The sequence below is a fragment of the Eretmochelys imbricata genome, chromosome 14, assembly GCF_965152235.1.
Source record: "Eretmochelys imbricata isolate rEreImb1 chromosome 14, rEreImb1.hap1, whole genome shotgun sequence".
In the NCBI taxonomy this organism is placed as follows: Eukaryota; Metazoa; Chordata; order Testudines; family Cheloniidae; genus Eretmochelys; species Eretmochelys imbricata.
The window spans coordinates 6,293,905-6,309,560 of NC_135585.1; the positions used below are offsets into that span (position 1 = coordinate 6,293,905).

Here is a 15,656-nt window from a genome sequence, read left to right on the forward strand (position 1 = left end):
CCCATGGACTTGTGCTCATCCAGCTTTTCTAAATAGTCCCGAACCACTTCTTTCTCCACAGAGGGCTGGTCACCTCCTCCCCATGCTGTGCTGCCCATTGCAGTAGTCTGGGAGCTGACCTTGTTTGTGAAGACAGAGGCAAAAAAAGCATTGAGTACATTAACTATTTCCACATCCTCTGTCACTAGGTTGCCTCCCTCATTCGGTAAGAGGCCCATATTTTCCTTGACTTTCTTCTTGTTGCTAACATACCCAAAGAAACCCTTCTTATTACTCTTAACATCTCTTGCTAAATTGCAACTCCAAGTGTGATTTGGCCTTCCTGATTTCACTCCTGCATGCCTGAGCAATATTTTTATACTCCTCCCTGGTCATTTGTCCAATCTTCCACTTCTTGTAAGTTTATTTTTTGTGTTTAAGATCACTGGATGTTTTGGGCTGAGCTACAGTATTGTTAGGGTCAGACAAAAGATTTTTATTCTGCCATATTAAAGGCAACGGGCCTGAGTCTCTGGCCAACTTCATTCCCTTTGCACCTGCCTTGTGGTGCAAAAGCAATGCAATTTGGCCCCAATGTTCCTGCTAATAGGTGCAAAGCTGGCATATGTGGCTCTGTGAAGGAAGAGTGGCTAGAGCTCTGCTTGACTAAATAAAGCCCCTTGGGGACCATTGCTAGATGGTGAGAGTTAGAACAGCCCCCAGGCTGTTCTAACATGCACTCAGGCTGAAGCTGGGGGAAGAGAACTGGGGAATCACAACCTGCTGCCTGATGGCATCCCCAACAAGCACACTTTGCGTGGCTCAGTGGACACTAGCACGACAGAGAACCTGCCCCCAATATTTCAATGTTCTCTGCTTCCTGCCCATCAAGCAAAAAGTTTAGACATATTTACCCAAAATGTATTTATGTTTAGCTACATTTTATTTCTGTACTCTGCCAATTAAAGTCTGATTTTGTTGAAACCAGAGGTACATTATAAGTTTCCAAATGTATCCTGTCGCAATACTTTCCAAAAACACACTTCTCAGTTTGGAAGTAAACAAGGCATTTTACCCCTGTAAAGGAGTTTGCTCAGTGCAGTAGCGCCTCCTCATGGTCAGATGTGGTGTAGCGGCTGTCTCCCCATAATCACCACCACCAGCCCCACCTCAGCTGGGCTTCATTCAATTAAGCTTGGCTTTCTCTCTCTCTCTCAGGTGTTGCCAGGTATGCTATTTGGCCTCTCAGGCCCACATTAACCACTTCGAGGCCTGTGTGGGATACATCCCTAGTTGCCAGGCCTGAAGACTCAACCTGTGCTATGAAATTCAAGCTGTGCTCTTTCTAGCTAATCTGCAGAAAAGGACCTGGGGATTACAGTGGACGAGAAGCTGGATATGAGTCAGCAGTTTGCCCTTGTTGCCAAGAAGGCCAAAGGCATATTGGGCTGTTTTAGTAGGAGCATTGCCAGCAGATCAAGCAAAGTGATTATTCCCCTCTATTCATCACCGGTGAGACCACACCTGGAGTACTGCGGCCAGTTTTGGTCTCCCCACTACAGAAGGGATGTGGACAAATTGGAGAGAGTCCAGCAGAAGAGAACAAAAATGATTAGGGGGCTGGGGCACATGACTTACAAGGAGAAACTGTGGGAACTGGGGTTATTTAATCTGTAGAAGAGAAGAGTGAGGGGGGATTTGATAGCAGCCTTCAACTACCTGAAGGGGGGTTCCAAAGAGGATGGATCTAGACTGTTCTCAGTGGTAGCAGATGACAGAACAAGGAACAATGGTCTCAAGTTGCAGTGGGGGAGGTCTAGGTTGGATATTAGGAAACACTATTTCACTAGGAGGGTGGTGAAGCACTGGAATGGGTTACCTAGGGAGGTGGTGGAATCTCCATCCTTAGAGGTTTTTAAGGACTGGCTTGACAAAGCTTTAGCCCAGTGAGCCAGCTTACCTGTATTCTATTCATTGCTTTGTTGTTCTGCTTTACTATATTTAGTAATAATGCAAGGAACCTACAGGCTTTTATCCTGTAAGATTTGGCTTTAGTCGATAGTATGAGGCTTGAGGCCTACAATCTTTGGTATAAATAAACTTAAGCAACTCATAAATTATAGGGAACTAAAAGTAGCATGCAAGAGGGGAAATTTTGTCCCGGATACTGACTTCAGCCACCCACAGAACATAGCTGACACCAGCATTCGGAAGGTTTCAGACAGAACCCCTGACCGCAAAGGAGCCATGACAGAAAATTGACATGTATGCTAATAGGGTAACGTCATACATATCCTAACCTATAGAAAACGGACAGCTTAAGGAAAGGAAATACAAATAAAGACCTCTATTGAATATGCATTGGACATGGCAGCGTCAGTGTAACCTACTATAAAAGTAGCATCCCACAGGCAGCAGATAGGTTGTAGAGATGTAGACCTTGGGAGGGGCCAGAATGGTGGCCACCGGGGAAGATGAGGACGATGACGGTGGTGAGAAAGATAATGGTTAAGTATGTAAGATAATGGTTAAGTAGGTTAAGAAAGATACAGGTGTAAGTATGGATGTCCAAATGTACTTTCTGTATTTATCTCTATCTGCCTTGTTAAATTTAAGTGTGTGTATAATCTTTGCTAAATTATTAATAAATTATATATTTGTAAATATATATAGAGAAAGTTCCTACGCTGTGAGTGTTGCATCTGTGCACAATGGGGTTCCCAAATTATATGATGATTTTACAATAATCTTACTGGGCCTGATCTTGGGACATGAACCTGTTAATCCTCAAGTTACAATTATATATACCCAACTTTGGGTCAGGCTACTAAGCCCTGGCTGGGATGATTTAGTTGGTGTTGGTCCTGCTTTGAGCAGGGGATTGGACTAGATGACCTCCTGAGGTCTCTTCCAACCCTGATCTTCTATGATTCTATGACAAAGATTCCACAGGCCACGTTCTGTCATCAATGATGCCACTGCAAACCCCACTGTTGTCTTATTTTTCCCTTGGTTATACTTGCATGCAACACCACTGGGCAGTTAATCCAACCACATCCTCATTTATTTCAGTGGGTTCCTCTTTCAGGAGTGCTGTGCAGATAGTGTGGTAGGATCGTGACTTAAATCACCAAACCCGTTGTTGCTGTCTGAGGAAGAATAGAACCCATCTCACTTGCACCTAGCTGTGTTGGCTCTGCTATGCTAACGGGAGTGTTAAAATGGATTTTTGTCTCTATGGCGGCTTGAGCAGCTGAAAAATTGAATAACTTGTAGAAACAATGAAAAATGGCTAACTTTATGGAATAATAGCTGCAAAAAGTCCTACAGAGCCAGCTCTGCTTGTCCTTAAAGGAAACAGCTGTGACTCTGAATAGACATGGGGGAAAACTGTTGAATTAGTTTGCTGGGTAGAAGTGCATATTAGTACAACCTGACCTGAGCCACAGAGACCATTAGCTGGTCCAGTCGCGGATGTGTACCTTGGGGACTAACTGACCTCGGGGGAGACAGGAACAGACATAGGTAATTGGTTGAGTTCAACTCTCCTGCGAACCACAGTAATTGTGCTTTCTCTCCGCACACAGTACCACAGAAGATATAATAAGGATCAGAGTGGGCAGGGATAGCCTCTGAAAAAGGGGGACATCCCTGGCAGGGGCACATTGGAGGAGGGAGGGGGCATGGCTGGGGCATTCCTATAGCCCAAGATATTCCTGGAGGCCACAATAACTTATTGTGGCAGTTGCCAACTAAGTGCAAGCTAGGACAATTTTCCAGACTGCTCTAACCTATGCCAGGGACAGGTACAGCCCCCAGAAGCCCTCAGTTTGGAGCAGGAGCAAAGGTGGCATAAAGGCACCTCTTCACACTCTTCCCCCCCCCCACTCCCTCCAGTTTCTTTACTGAACTCAGCTCTGGCCCTGGGATGAATTCAACCCTCAGTATTCCCCTCCCCCACAACAAGGTTTTCTATTTGCATAGGGCCCAATCCTGCAAGCTTCTGAGTTCTGTCAAACAGCACTGAATTCAGCGGGAGCTGAGGTCACTAAGCATTCCCAAAGAAGTGCTCAGCATCTCACAGGATCAAGCTCATATTTACTTGTTGCTTTCTCAGACCAGATTTTTGGGCTTTGACCTTTGTCCATCTTTCGTTTAAGCTGAAAGGTGCAGAGGCGAAGTTCTAAGAAATTTTAGACTGTAACTTTCCTGGGAGTGCTCTCCCTTGCTAAGCTTGTTTGCAGTATCATGAGTATAGCCGCAGTACTGCTAGCTAGGAGAACTGGTAGTAAGGGAAGGGGAGGGAGAAAACAATTGAGAAATACGGGGAAATGGTCACATGAACAGAGCATTTTGGCAGCATGACAGTTAAAAGGACGCTGTTCCCTTTCAGTGACTATTCTGAATAACTAGTTCATCCAGCTGGCATCAAAACCACTGTGCAGGGAAACAAGGAGAGTGTTTCACTATCTTCGCAGACTTTTCCAAGTGTCCCAGCTTCCTTTCTCCGAAGGCTTTTGTGAAGGTGAGTTTATTTCTGCCTGTCTGATTCTATGCTGTCTGAGCTCCTATCATTCTATTAGTGCTCTTCCCTCTATACAGTCTTTAGTGCTTACTGACACTGCAAATGATTTTGCTCAGGCACGTCTTGTTTGATGTACAGCTGGTTGGGAAATTTTTGACCAAACGGTTTTTCATCAGAAAATGCCAATTTGTTGAAACTGGAACTTTTCATAGAGGTGTACCAGTGTTGACTTTAAAACTTTTGTTGGGAAAGGTTCCTCGGGTCCAGGATGGAATTTCTGGGCAAAACCAGAGAGAGTTGCACACCAGACCAGCCAATAGCCTGGTGGTTAGGGATTCACATGGGCCATGGGAGACCCAGGTTCCAATTTGAGCCCTGATGAATAGTTATACAAAGTAAAATAGCTTCAACAGGAAAGCTTGAGAGAGACCCACTCCAGAATAGCCACTGTCTTGGTGGTCAGGACAGTCACCTGGGATGTCAGAGAATGGCCAAGTAGGTACTTGAACCTGGGTCTCGACCTCCCTGTGGACTGCCCTAATCACCAATCGATTGGCTATGTGGAGGTGGGTGGTCTCTCTTTTTTCATGAAAATCTTTGAAAGGTTTTGGTTTCTTCCTGAGTCAAAACAGGAAAAAAATTAAAATTCTGAAAAGTTTTGTGGGACACGACAATTGTTAACCCGTCCAAGTCTAGTCTGAAGTTCTGCTGGTAGCCTGACATTAGCAGATGGCTCCTCTCAGGAGTCAGTTTTGATTCTTGAAGCTGGGTTTCCCCGATCAGCTGTATGTGCTGCAAAGTGTTGAGTGAGGCTGAGCAACACTATTGTTTGTTGGAAAATTAGACTTTCGGCTAAACAATTTTTCCACAAAAACTTCACAAACGGCTGTCTGCGAAAAAGGTCAACTTTGTGTTAAACTCTCAAATACCCAAAATTTTTAATTTGGATATGCCACTGTGATGCCTTCTGGGAGTTGAAGTTTGAGTGCCTCATGTCCCCGTTTTCCTCTATGGAGTGGGTTCCCCAACTGGACTAACATCTCCCAGGATGCACCAGGGCCAGGAACTCCCACAAAGCACCATCACAGCTCTCCACAAGGGGGGCCTATGGTGCTTTGTGAAGATGTAGCCTTAAGGAGCCTGGCCCACAGAGGAGAATGAGGCCATGAGGCACCTAAATGGCAACTCCCTTGAGGCATTGCGGTAGCATTTCCAAATTGAAATGTTCAGTTTTCAGCTGAAATGTTGCTGATGTTGATTTTTCACTGCAAACTTGAAACTTTTTTTGAGGGTGGGCAGTGCAAATTTCCAACCAGCTCTAGTGCTGAGTGTACCTCCTGAGGTATGCTGAATTCAGTGGAAGTGTAAGGTGCCCCTTACACTTAACCCCCCGCATTTCCACCCAGGTTGGGAGGTAAAATTCTGCAGATAAACTTTCGAACTCTGGGGCTTTCGAACCCACTGCATATCTGTGGCTGATAAGTACCTCCCTCCTGTCCACCAAAACCACAACCTCTTCTGTGAGAGGTCTCCTTTAGTATGTTCCTTTTTCACCAAGAACCCAAGATGAGTGAGTTTTCAGATACCCTGTTTTCTAAGGAGGGTTTCCTCTTTCCAGGACAGTCTATGCTGGAATTCTCCAGAACAACATTCCAAGGCCACAACTGGCCTAATTGAAGCAAGTTTTTATTAAGGCTAGAGAGAGAGAGATACATAATATAAACAAACTAAGTTGTTTATAAGTCGTAGCTAGTCTGAAAATTCACAAGACACAACTTAGCTAGGTTCACTTTAGCTGCCTTTTGATTTCTTTGACTTCACTAGATGATCATCGGAGCAGATAGGTACCCCAAATAAAGATGTTTACAGAGCTATCCTCACTGTTTTGTGTGTATTAAAGTTATTCATTTCTATGTCCTTTATCCTGGATAAACGAGTTTAGGGGGTTCCCTAGACCCAGATCTTGAAAGGTATTTAGGCTCCATTGGAAATGAACGGAAGTTAGGAACCTAAATACCTTTGAGGATCTGGGTCCTAGTCACTTATATGATGCAAAGGTTTATTGGAACTTACAGCCACATCATAGTAGGCTTTCAGCCCAATGTGTACATTTTCCATCTGCTCTGGGCATTTGTCCTAAAGGAAGGTGGTGGTAATTCTAAAGCATTTAACTCATGTAAAGAGATGGAGGGTGTGTTTTCCCTTTATCATCTTATCATGAATTTTACTCCATGTTAATTATAACTTATGGGCACATTCCCAGTAATCTCTCTCAAGTCCTTAACAGCAAATAGCAGATCAATGCACCGACTCTCCCTCACATACATTTTAAAAAAAAGGACAATCCACTAAATAGTCTTGTTTCGAATAAGTGTTTGGCATTACAGCTGAAAATAAGATGAGCTAATGCCTGCCACCAGGAGTAAAGGGGATATGAGTTTCCCTTTATGAGACATATGGATGACAGACACATGAAATGAAATCCAGATGCTCCAAAAGACCCATCACAGATGACCTGCCCCCTCCCACACACCACACAAAGTGCTCCATTCAGTTGCACTAATAGAAAAAAAAACCTCTCAATCTCTCTCACCCCATTCCAGAAATGCTTCCTAGATGTCAGCGAGAGATCAGTGTGTGTCAACAAACCGGGGCTCTGCTATTAAAGCATATACTGGTGAAATGGAGGAAGAAAAAGCAGAGTTTACAGGCAAGTCAGAAGAGCTGGGGTTTGTTCTGAGGTTGGGGCTGGGCTTCACCGGAGAACTTGTACAACAGGCAGCAGTCACAGAGCCAGACTGCACCAGCCAAAGAGGACAGGTCAGAGGCAGAACAAAGCCCCACCTTCCCATCTGTAGCAAGCAATGAGGGGAAAGTATCTTTATGTGTAGTGCAATGGTGAAGCTACAGCTGCACACCAGGAACTTCTAGGAAGCTTTGTGCTCCCCTCAAACACTGGTTTCAGTGGGAGTCAGGTGCCTAAATACCTTTGACGATCTGGATCTGAAGCTCTGCACGACCTGCGACATGGTCCAGTGCCATGAAGGCAGAGTCCAGCTCTCACTCTTCAGTTGCTATTGATACTCTCAGTGCTCTTTGCATTTCATTGACCATTTGGCTTGCCTCATTACCAGGCTGTTCTCTGCTTAAAAAGAAAAAAGTCTGTGAATTTAATGCTCAAGAAAGTGTGCAAGACTGAGAAAACCCAAAATGGACTCTCTGGCAGAGATGGGGCCCCAAACCTTTGACATCCCATCTAGGGTGACCAGATCTCCCATTTTATATGGACAGTCCCGGTTTTGGGGGCTTTTTCTTATATAGGCACCTATTACCTCCCCACCCTCTGTCACGATTTTTCACACTTGCCCTCTGCTCACCCTACTCCCATCCCTCTGTGTAGGATTGGATCTGTATGTCATTTCTACTCAACAGAAGCTGAACAGAAAAAAATGGCATAGTATTATAAAAAGTTACATCCTTGGCATCATTAAATTGGCTAACTGAGGTTGTGGCTGGGAGGGTATCAGGTATAACTGTATCGGTCAACGCTTACTCATCAATTGTTCCAAAAGTGCTTAAGCAAAGTCAGAAATTGCCATTCTAAATGCTCTCACTTCTTGACAGGATGAAGGCCCTTGAGCTTTGACTGCATGCTTCACAGCACAGCCAAGGGGCGGAGTTTGCATAACAAATATGCAAGTATGTAAGGTCATTCAGTTAGGAGCTGCTCTCCCAAAGTGTATACCAAAACCCTACAATGGGATAAGCTCCTTCTACAGGGCAGTATGGTTGCTGGTCAGGTGATTTGCAGATGTGCTACCAACTTCTAATTTGCTTCAATTTTTTTTTCTCCTTAGGAATTGGTCCTCTCACTACTGATTCCCCTCATACTGTATCTGGATATAATTGGGGGTTGGTATAGGCGATACCCGGCAACACCTTCAGCTGACTTTGGGCGTGCAGATAAGTTTAATTCTCGCAGTTATGGAATTCAGTATACACCAGTGACGCATACTACCAGGCAAATAATGCAGCATGTGGCTTCTGATTCCTTTTTGAAGAGTGCGTTCTCTCCTAACTTTATTACACTGTTGTTATTCACATTTCCTGTATTTCAGGAGACTTTTTATTAAAAGGTGTATTTTGCTTGTACTGAATATTCGTTAGATATTAATGGCAGAGGAGGCTAGTGCCAGTCCACGTGTGTGGTGTGAATGAATGTCCTGGGGCAGAGTCTCTCTTATGGCCATATGCCACTCAGTGCAGAAGAGAGGATGTGGGCGACGCTAGGGTGCCAGTTATGGCTCTCCAGTTCTGATGGCCAGTCTGCACTGCGGTTGGCCTGGTGTTTGTTTTTTTAAGAGCAGCCTTGGGGCTGCTTTAACTTACTCCATTGGCCTCGGGATCTCTACATTCATTTTTCATTATGTTTTTTTTTTTCTTCTGGCTCTCTCTGCTTCTGTTTTTTAGCCGTTGCTACATATTTGTTTTTCACTCCTCTCTTGAATGAAATGCTGTCTTAACATTCAAGTTAAAGTTCCTGACTCACGATTTTGAAGTCCACTTAACATTAGACAAAGTGACTCTGTTCTTCCCTAGTTTTGATAGTTTATTTTGCTTGTCATAAAAGTGACAGTCATCTGATGTTTTGGTAGACAATAGTTGTAAACATGCACATTTATTTTTCTTATATTTCACAGATGTACATATTGTTGGAGAGAACACTGGAGAACAAACAGAGCTGGAAAACACTACTCTGGCATTCTATGAATTTATAGAAGTTAAATTTAATGACGCTTTCTCTTATGAGTTAGCTTCCCATTGGCATTCTGAATTCCATTTGCAAAGGGACAATATGGATCATCATTCAGGTGATTTTTCCTGTTTAACACAAATAATTGTGAATTTTAATAATTTTAATCTTTCAATTTAATCACAAATTATAACGGTCAAAGTGAGATTAAAATGTATGTAGGTATAAAATTAGTGTTCAAACAACTATTTTCTAATATTGATTCTTGTATATGGGATATCTGTCTACTTGGAATGGATTGTTGGGTGACTCTAGGCATTCACAGAAGTAGATAACTTGGTCAAAGTATATTTCCACTTTTCATATTCCACTCAGTATACTCAGGAATAGATCTGTTTGGGACTCAGAATTCTGTTCCATGGAAAATTCTGATATTTAAAAAACAAAAAAAATTTCTCCATTGGAATGAAAAGCTGAAATTTCAAAATTTCTCAGAAAACTGAATTTGGGCAGGGGGATTGTTTTGGCTCATTTGAAATGTTTTGTTTCTGTTTAAACTTTTAAAAATATTTTATTTTTTTATTTTATTTCAGAATTAGAGTTTAATTTTTTTAAATTTATAATTGAAAAGAAAATAATTGGTGTTATAATTGAAAATTGGCCTTCTAACTGGTAATTGGTTTGCTCATTTGGTAATTGATGTTCTAACTAGTAACAGGTTTGCTTCTGGGTTTGGTAAATAAGTATTGTAATTGGCATAATATAAAATAAATAACATATTTAGAAACAAGAAGTTGTTTCAAAATAAAACACCAATAAGGACCTTATTAAAGCACTTTCTTCCTGAATGAAATTTCATCAGAAAATGACACATTTTCCCCCACAATGTTGATGTTGACAAATTGACATTTTCTGGCTGAAAAACATTCCCCTGGAAAATTTTCGGCCAGGAACTGCCTCACAAACCCAGAGTTCCGTAAGCCCCGGTGGTGCAAGCATGGTGGTATGGTCCTGCCCCCGCCCTTCCACACAGCTGCGTCTCCTGAGTCCTCCTGCCTGGGGTCTGTACAGCAGAAGTCTCTGGTGCAGCAGGAGGAGGACAGAGCCCCGCCACCGGTAAGGTGGAATGGATGTGGATCATGGGGAAGGGACAGGGACAGCACGGGGGCCCCGGACTGGGCACAAGTCACCTGGGGGATCACATGGAGAGGTCACATGCTCCCCCCCCCCCATGCCTTGTGTCCCTTCCCATGAGTGCAGCATACCAGCAAGAAATGATTTCTACTTGCACCCCTGGTTAAGTCCTGTGGAATTCTCATGGGACAACGGGATTGCCTTAGACTTTGGTCTGGCAGAGGGCTTTTCCTCTCTCCCATATCTCCTGCTTTCCTCCCCACCCTCCGTTCAGCCCTGGCAGCCTGCACTCTAATGAACATTAGTGACGAGGCACTTTGTGGAGGAGGCAGTTGCACCTTTATCCACCAGCATTTACAGCCTCTGTTCCTCTGGCAGGGAGCAAACCCCCCAACCCTGCCATTCTGGAAGTCAACAGGATCTCTCACATCCTTGAATGCTGTGATCTTTCCTGACCCCTTTGATGAGCTAGCACCCAGTGCTTTGGGAGCCTATGGGCGCCAGTGCCCAGAATTTCCAGAGTGCTCAGCATCCGTTGTTTCCCAGAGTGACTGCTGTGTGTTGAACTCCTCTGAAAACATGGCCTCAGACTTTGTGACCATCCAAAGCCTTGTTCCTTGGGGAAAGCGTTTTCAGAGTCTACTAGCTCTGTGGAAACAGGTAGAATCTGTGGGGCAAACAGGCAGACTCTATTTAAAGGGATATGCCTTGCCATTGTGAGCCTTGTTTTTCTTATCCGCTCCAGTGGCCTTCCTTGTAACAATCAGTTCAAAGACCTTGCAGTTCTATCCTCACAGAACAACACTACAACTTCTGACCTTCTAACTGAATTATTTTTTTCCTCTTTACCACTTAGAACTGGGTAGTATTCTACTTTTGTTCCATCCCATTCATCCCCACCCTAAAGATATGCTATGGCTTCCTCCCTTCGTCTTTCAAGCCACTAAATACAATCTGTCTGGAATAAAGCTTTTCAGGAAAAGAGATGCACCTGGTTAATTTCTTATGCCCAGAAGAAGCCAGGCTTCCAAATTTCTGCAGCAGCCATCTCCAAAACAAACATTCCCAGAAAATGCACTGAATGTAAGCCAATGTCTACTCTCTGGGCCCTACAGCAGCATATAGCTACCGTGTCTTAGCTTATGCTGCAGTAACCCTGTAGTGTAGATGCAGCCTACAGAAAGGGAAGGGTTTTTTCAGTCACTCCACCTCCCCAGCCAAAGGTAGGTAGGTTGACAAGAGCATTCTTCCATTGACCTAGCTGCGTCTATGTCAAAGGTTAGGTCAGCATAACTATGGTGCTTAGCAGTGTGGATTTTTCATGGGCTGTAGTGCCCACAGTGTAGATATGGCCGGGACCTGCCTGTCCTGGGTATTGGAAGAGTACAGTGCTAACTTCATGTCCTGGTCATTTTCAAAGGGGTGACTCTGGCCCTCCTAACTGAACCATATATTTTCAAGTTGTTAGTGCTTTTCTGCCCATTGTAAGGGTGCTTTGGTAGTGTGTACCTACCGCACTAGCTATTGCACTAAGACTCCCCGAAATCATTGCGTAATGACCACTGAACGCCCATGATATGGAAATGACTCTCAGGCACTACTGACCTCCAGTGAAACCCACCAAAGTCGACAGGAATTTTTGCCATTAACTTCAGCAGGGTCAGGATTTCAGCCACAGACTACAGTCTAATTGGGGGACCTACAGGTGATAGGCTCCACTTCCCTAATCCTCTGTGTCATGTACCCTCCACACACACAATACTATTTACTTTTTAAAAAAAACTTTCCTCTAGGCAGCTGCTCTGGCTCCATATTTTATGACGACATCACTTGTGCTGTTAGTCAACAGTGGACTTCAGGATTTGTTTCCCTGCAAGCAAACATTGACGCTGCTATCATTCAAGTAAGTAGAGCCGGAAGCTTGAAAGTCAGTTCATTTTAGCCAGATTATTAGTATTGGACCTAACCAAAGAATATCTCTGACCAAATACTTTACATGTAGATGGAGCTTTTTAGAGAAATTAGATGTATTCACATCAGCGGGGCTTGATGAAATTCACTCTCAGGTTCTTAAGGAAACAACTGAAGCAGTCTCAGAACCACTAGCAATTATCTTTGAGAATTCATGAAGGGCAGGTGAGGGTCCAGAGGACTGGAGAAGGGCAAGCAAAGTACATACCTTTAAAAAGTGAACAAAGAGGACCCAGGGAATTATAGACCTATCAGCCTCATTTTGATACCTGGAAAGATACTGGAACTAATTATTAAACAATCGGTGTGTAAGCACCAAGAAGATCATAGGGTCATAAGTAATAACCAGCATGGATCTATCAAGAACAAATCATGCCAAAGCAACCTCTTTCCCTTCTTTGACAGCATTACCGGCCTAGTGGATAGGGGGAAGCAGTAGATGTGATATATCTTGATTTTAGCGAGGCTTTTGACACAGTCTCACATGACATTTGCCTAAGAAAACTAGGGAAATATAGCCTAGATGAAATCACTCTAAGGTGTGTAAATAACTGGTTGAAAAACTGCAGCAAGAGAGATTTAAGTTAGATAACAGGAAAAACTTTCCAACTACTGAGTACTTCTAAGCACTGGAATAGGGTTACCAAGAGAGGTGTGAAATCTATGTCAGTGGAGGTTTTTAAGAACAGGTTAGATAAACATTTGTCAGGGATGGTCTAAATATATTTAATCCATTCTCAACATGGGGGGATGTACTAGATAACCTTCTGAGTTCCCTTCCAGCCCTATTTTTTTCTGTTTCTTTCCATGCAAAAATACTGAGCACACCAAATAGGGTGTCCATAAGTCTACCATAATTTGGTTCAAGTGCTGAATCGCACAAATGCTGTGAAAGGAAGGAGGGCCCGTGGTTAAGGCACAAGTCTGGGGTGCTGGAGACCAGGTGTGATTCCCATCTCCGCCACAAGCTTCCTGTGTAACCTTGGACAAGTCAGTTAGCCTCACTGTGACTAAGTTCCCCATCTGTAAAATGGAATTAATAGCACTTCTCTACCTCACATATATTAAAAGACTTTGAGGAGCTCAGATACTACCATGATGGGAGTACCTAAAATAAACAGATCATTTCTTAGAGCAGTATGGTGAGGTGGTGGAAAGTGCTTGCATTTGCACCCCAGCTGCAGTAGTTAAATATTCATTGTATTTATCTAGCACTCTACACTGTAAACCCAGTGTACAAGCCATTAATTCTTATAACACCCCCATGAGGATCATTATCCCCTTAGTGTTGAGGGAGACAGAGATTCGGTGGTATAGCCAGAATTAAAACCCATGACTGCCTGTTTCCTAAACCTGCGCACATTCCTCCAGACCCCACTGCCTTCCAGCAGTTACAGTCTGACTGTCGAAGTCGTCATGTCTCTAGTGGTGCACAGTCAACGTTGACTCTTACTCTACCTGTTGGAAGGGTGTCACCTGCTCCCTTGCCAGTATGCAGCGCATGAGGCCATGAATCCGCCTCCGCTCAACAAAGGCACGCGACAGAGCAAGCCACCCTCCACTGCATTCTTGCACGCTAGCATTTGCAGCCAAAGGACGGCACCCTGGCATCTTCTCCAAATCTAGTGTAGCTGCACGGAGGGAGGCATAACTGGACTATCTTTGTGTGCAGCACCCTGTTCATAATACCTAGCGTTTATACGGCACTTTTCATCAGGAGATCTTAAAGCATTTTACAGAGGAGGTCACTCTCGCTAGCCCCATTTTACAGATGGGGAAACTGAGAGATGAAGCGACTTCCCCAAGTTTACCAAGCAGGCTGAATCACAGTCTAATGTTCTGTCTGTCCACCAGGCCACACTGTCTCCACATTAAAGCAACTCACTGCTGGAAATAACGCCCTGAACGCCGCCCTTCCAAGAAAACCATCCCGCCGCTACCACCAGTGCTCCAGCGAGTGAACGTCACTCCTCTTGTGTCAAAATGAGATTTTAACACTTTGTGGGAAAAAAAATGCCTGCCATACAGATACACCCTGTGCCATAAGGCTAGAGTGAAAATGTTTGCTGCTTTGGAAAACAGCAAGAAACATGGGGGTTTTCTTGCTGGTGATTGGAATGTTTTCCACGTGGTGCCTATCATCCTCTTTACAGCTGCAGCTTCAGGGTCTGGAGTGCAGGTGTGAGCTCAGGCATCAGTGAGTGTTTGTGTAGAGAGTGAATTAGGTTGCCCTTTTCTCATCTTTCCTTAATTCCGATGGAGAAGTTTACAGTGAGAGCGCTCAAATCCAGCTCCCACAGCCAAGAATCATTGACAAAATGTCCCTAAAAATCTGGGATCTTGTCAAATTAAACTAATTGGTTACTTGTTTTGTATTTTAGGTTGCATCAAACCACTCAGTAATGGAAGAGCTACAATCAGTCACTGCTGTGCAGATGAGGATACCTCCCTTTCGTGTTGCAGAAGGCATTAACTATGACATGTTGGTTGTCTGCACTGCAGTGGCATTCTCTCCACTCATATACTTTATGTCACTCAATGTGGCAAAAGAAAGGAGGAAGTTTAAGGAGCTGATGAAGATGATGGTGCTCCAGGATTTAGCCTTCTGGTGTGTGAAATGCCCACTTAACTATGTATGGCAGATAAATCAACTGGTGAATTAATATCTCACCGATGCAGCCATGCGTTTAAAGTAAACTGTAAGAAGCTGGGAAATTCTGCTGGGTGAGCAAGATGTGTCCTCTCCATTTGCAAAACCTGAGAACGTAAATTAAGCCCAGGTGTAATCCATGTTGCCAAAGGAAGCTGCTAAATATAAGCAGTGCATCAGAATTACCAGTCAGCTGCACAATGTATGAGAGTCAATGGAAGTAGCCAAAGCAAATTGAGAGCCTTTAGTTTGTGGTGACATAGTTGAATGGATGCTTGTTTTTCTCTGCTTTATGTGAAAGGTGTAGATCTTGCATTGTAATCGGTGGAGGCAAAGCAGTCCTTCCACAGATCATAATGCAGAATTGAGCCTTAAATACAAGGACAAGGGGCCAAACTGTCTTTCAGAGGAATTCCATTAGAATGGGTCCAAAAAGAAAATTCAGGGACTCTTTCCTCCTCTTATACCCCCTCCTAACCCCTCTCACATTTTCCCTACATTCAAATGTTCAGGATTCAAAACATTTCAACGTGTTCTAACTTGATCACTGAAGCCAATGTGTGTCCATTATAGTCAGTAATAGTGCAGACTGATTTCGTTTTTGCTACTGAATGGTATTTGTGGTACCGCTCTGTGACGGGGTG

General features: G+C 43.8%; 1 protein-coding gene across 1 annotated transcript in view; it reads left to right on the forward strand.

The window, feature by feature from the left end:
* Positions 1-4,396: 4,396 nt before the first annotated feature.
* Positions 4,397-15,656, forward strand: part of LOC144274236 (ABC-type organic anion transporter ABCA8-like) — a 56,400-nt gene continuing 45,140 nt past the window's right edge. Inside the window, exons 1-6 of the mRNA XM_077832887.1 lie at positions 4,397-4,504; positions 7,108-7,214; positions 8,362-8,566; positions 9,205-9,375; positions 12,185-12,294; positions 14,744-14,970. Coding sequence (XP_077689013.1) covers positions 7,110-7,214; positions 8,362-8,566; positions 9,205-9,375; positions 12,185-12,294; positions 14,744-14,970 — 818 coding nt within the window. The 5' untranslated portion in view covers positions 4,397-4,504; positions 7,108-7,109. The remainder of the gene's footprint in view (positions 4,505-7,107; positions 7,215-8,361; positions 8,567-9,204; positions 9,376-12,184; positions 12,295-14,743; positions 14,971-15,656) is intronic.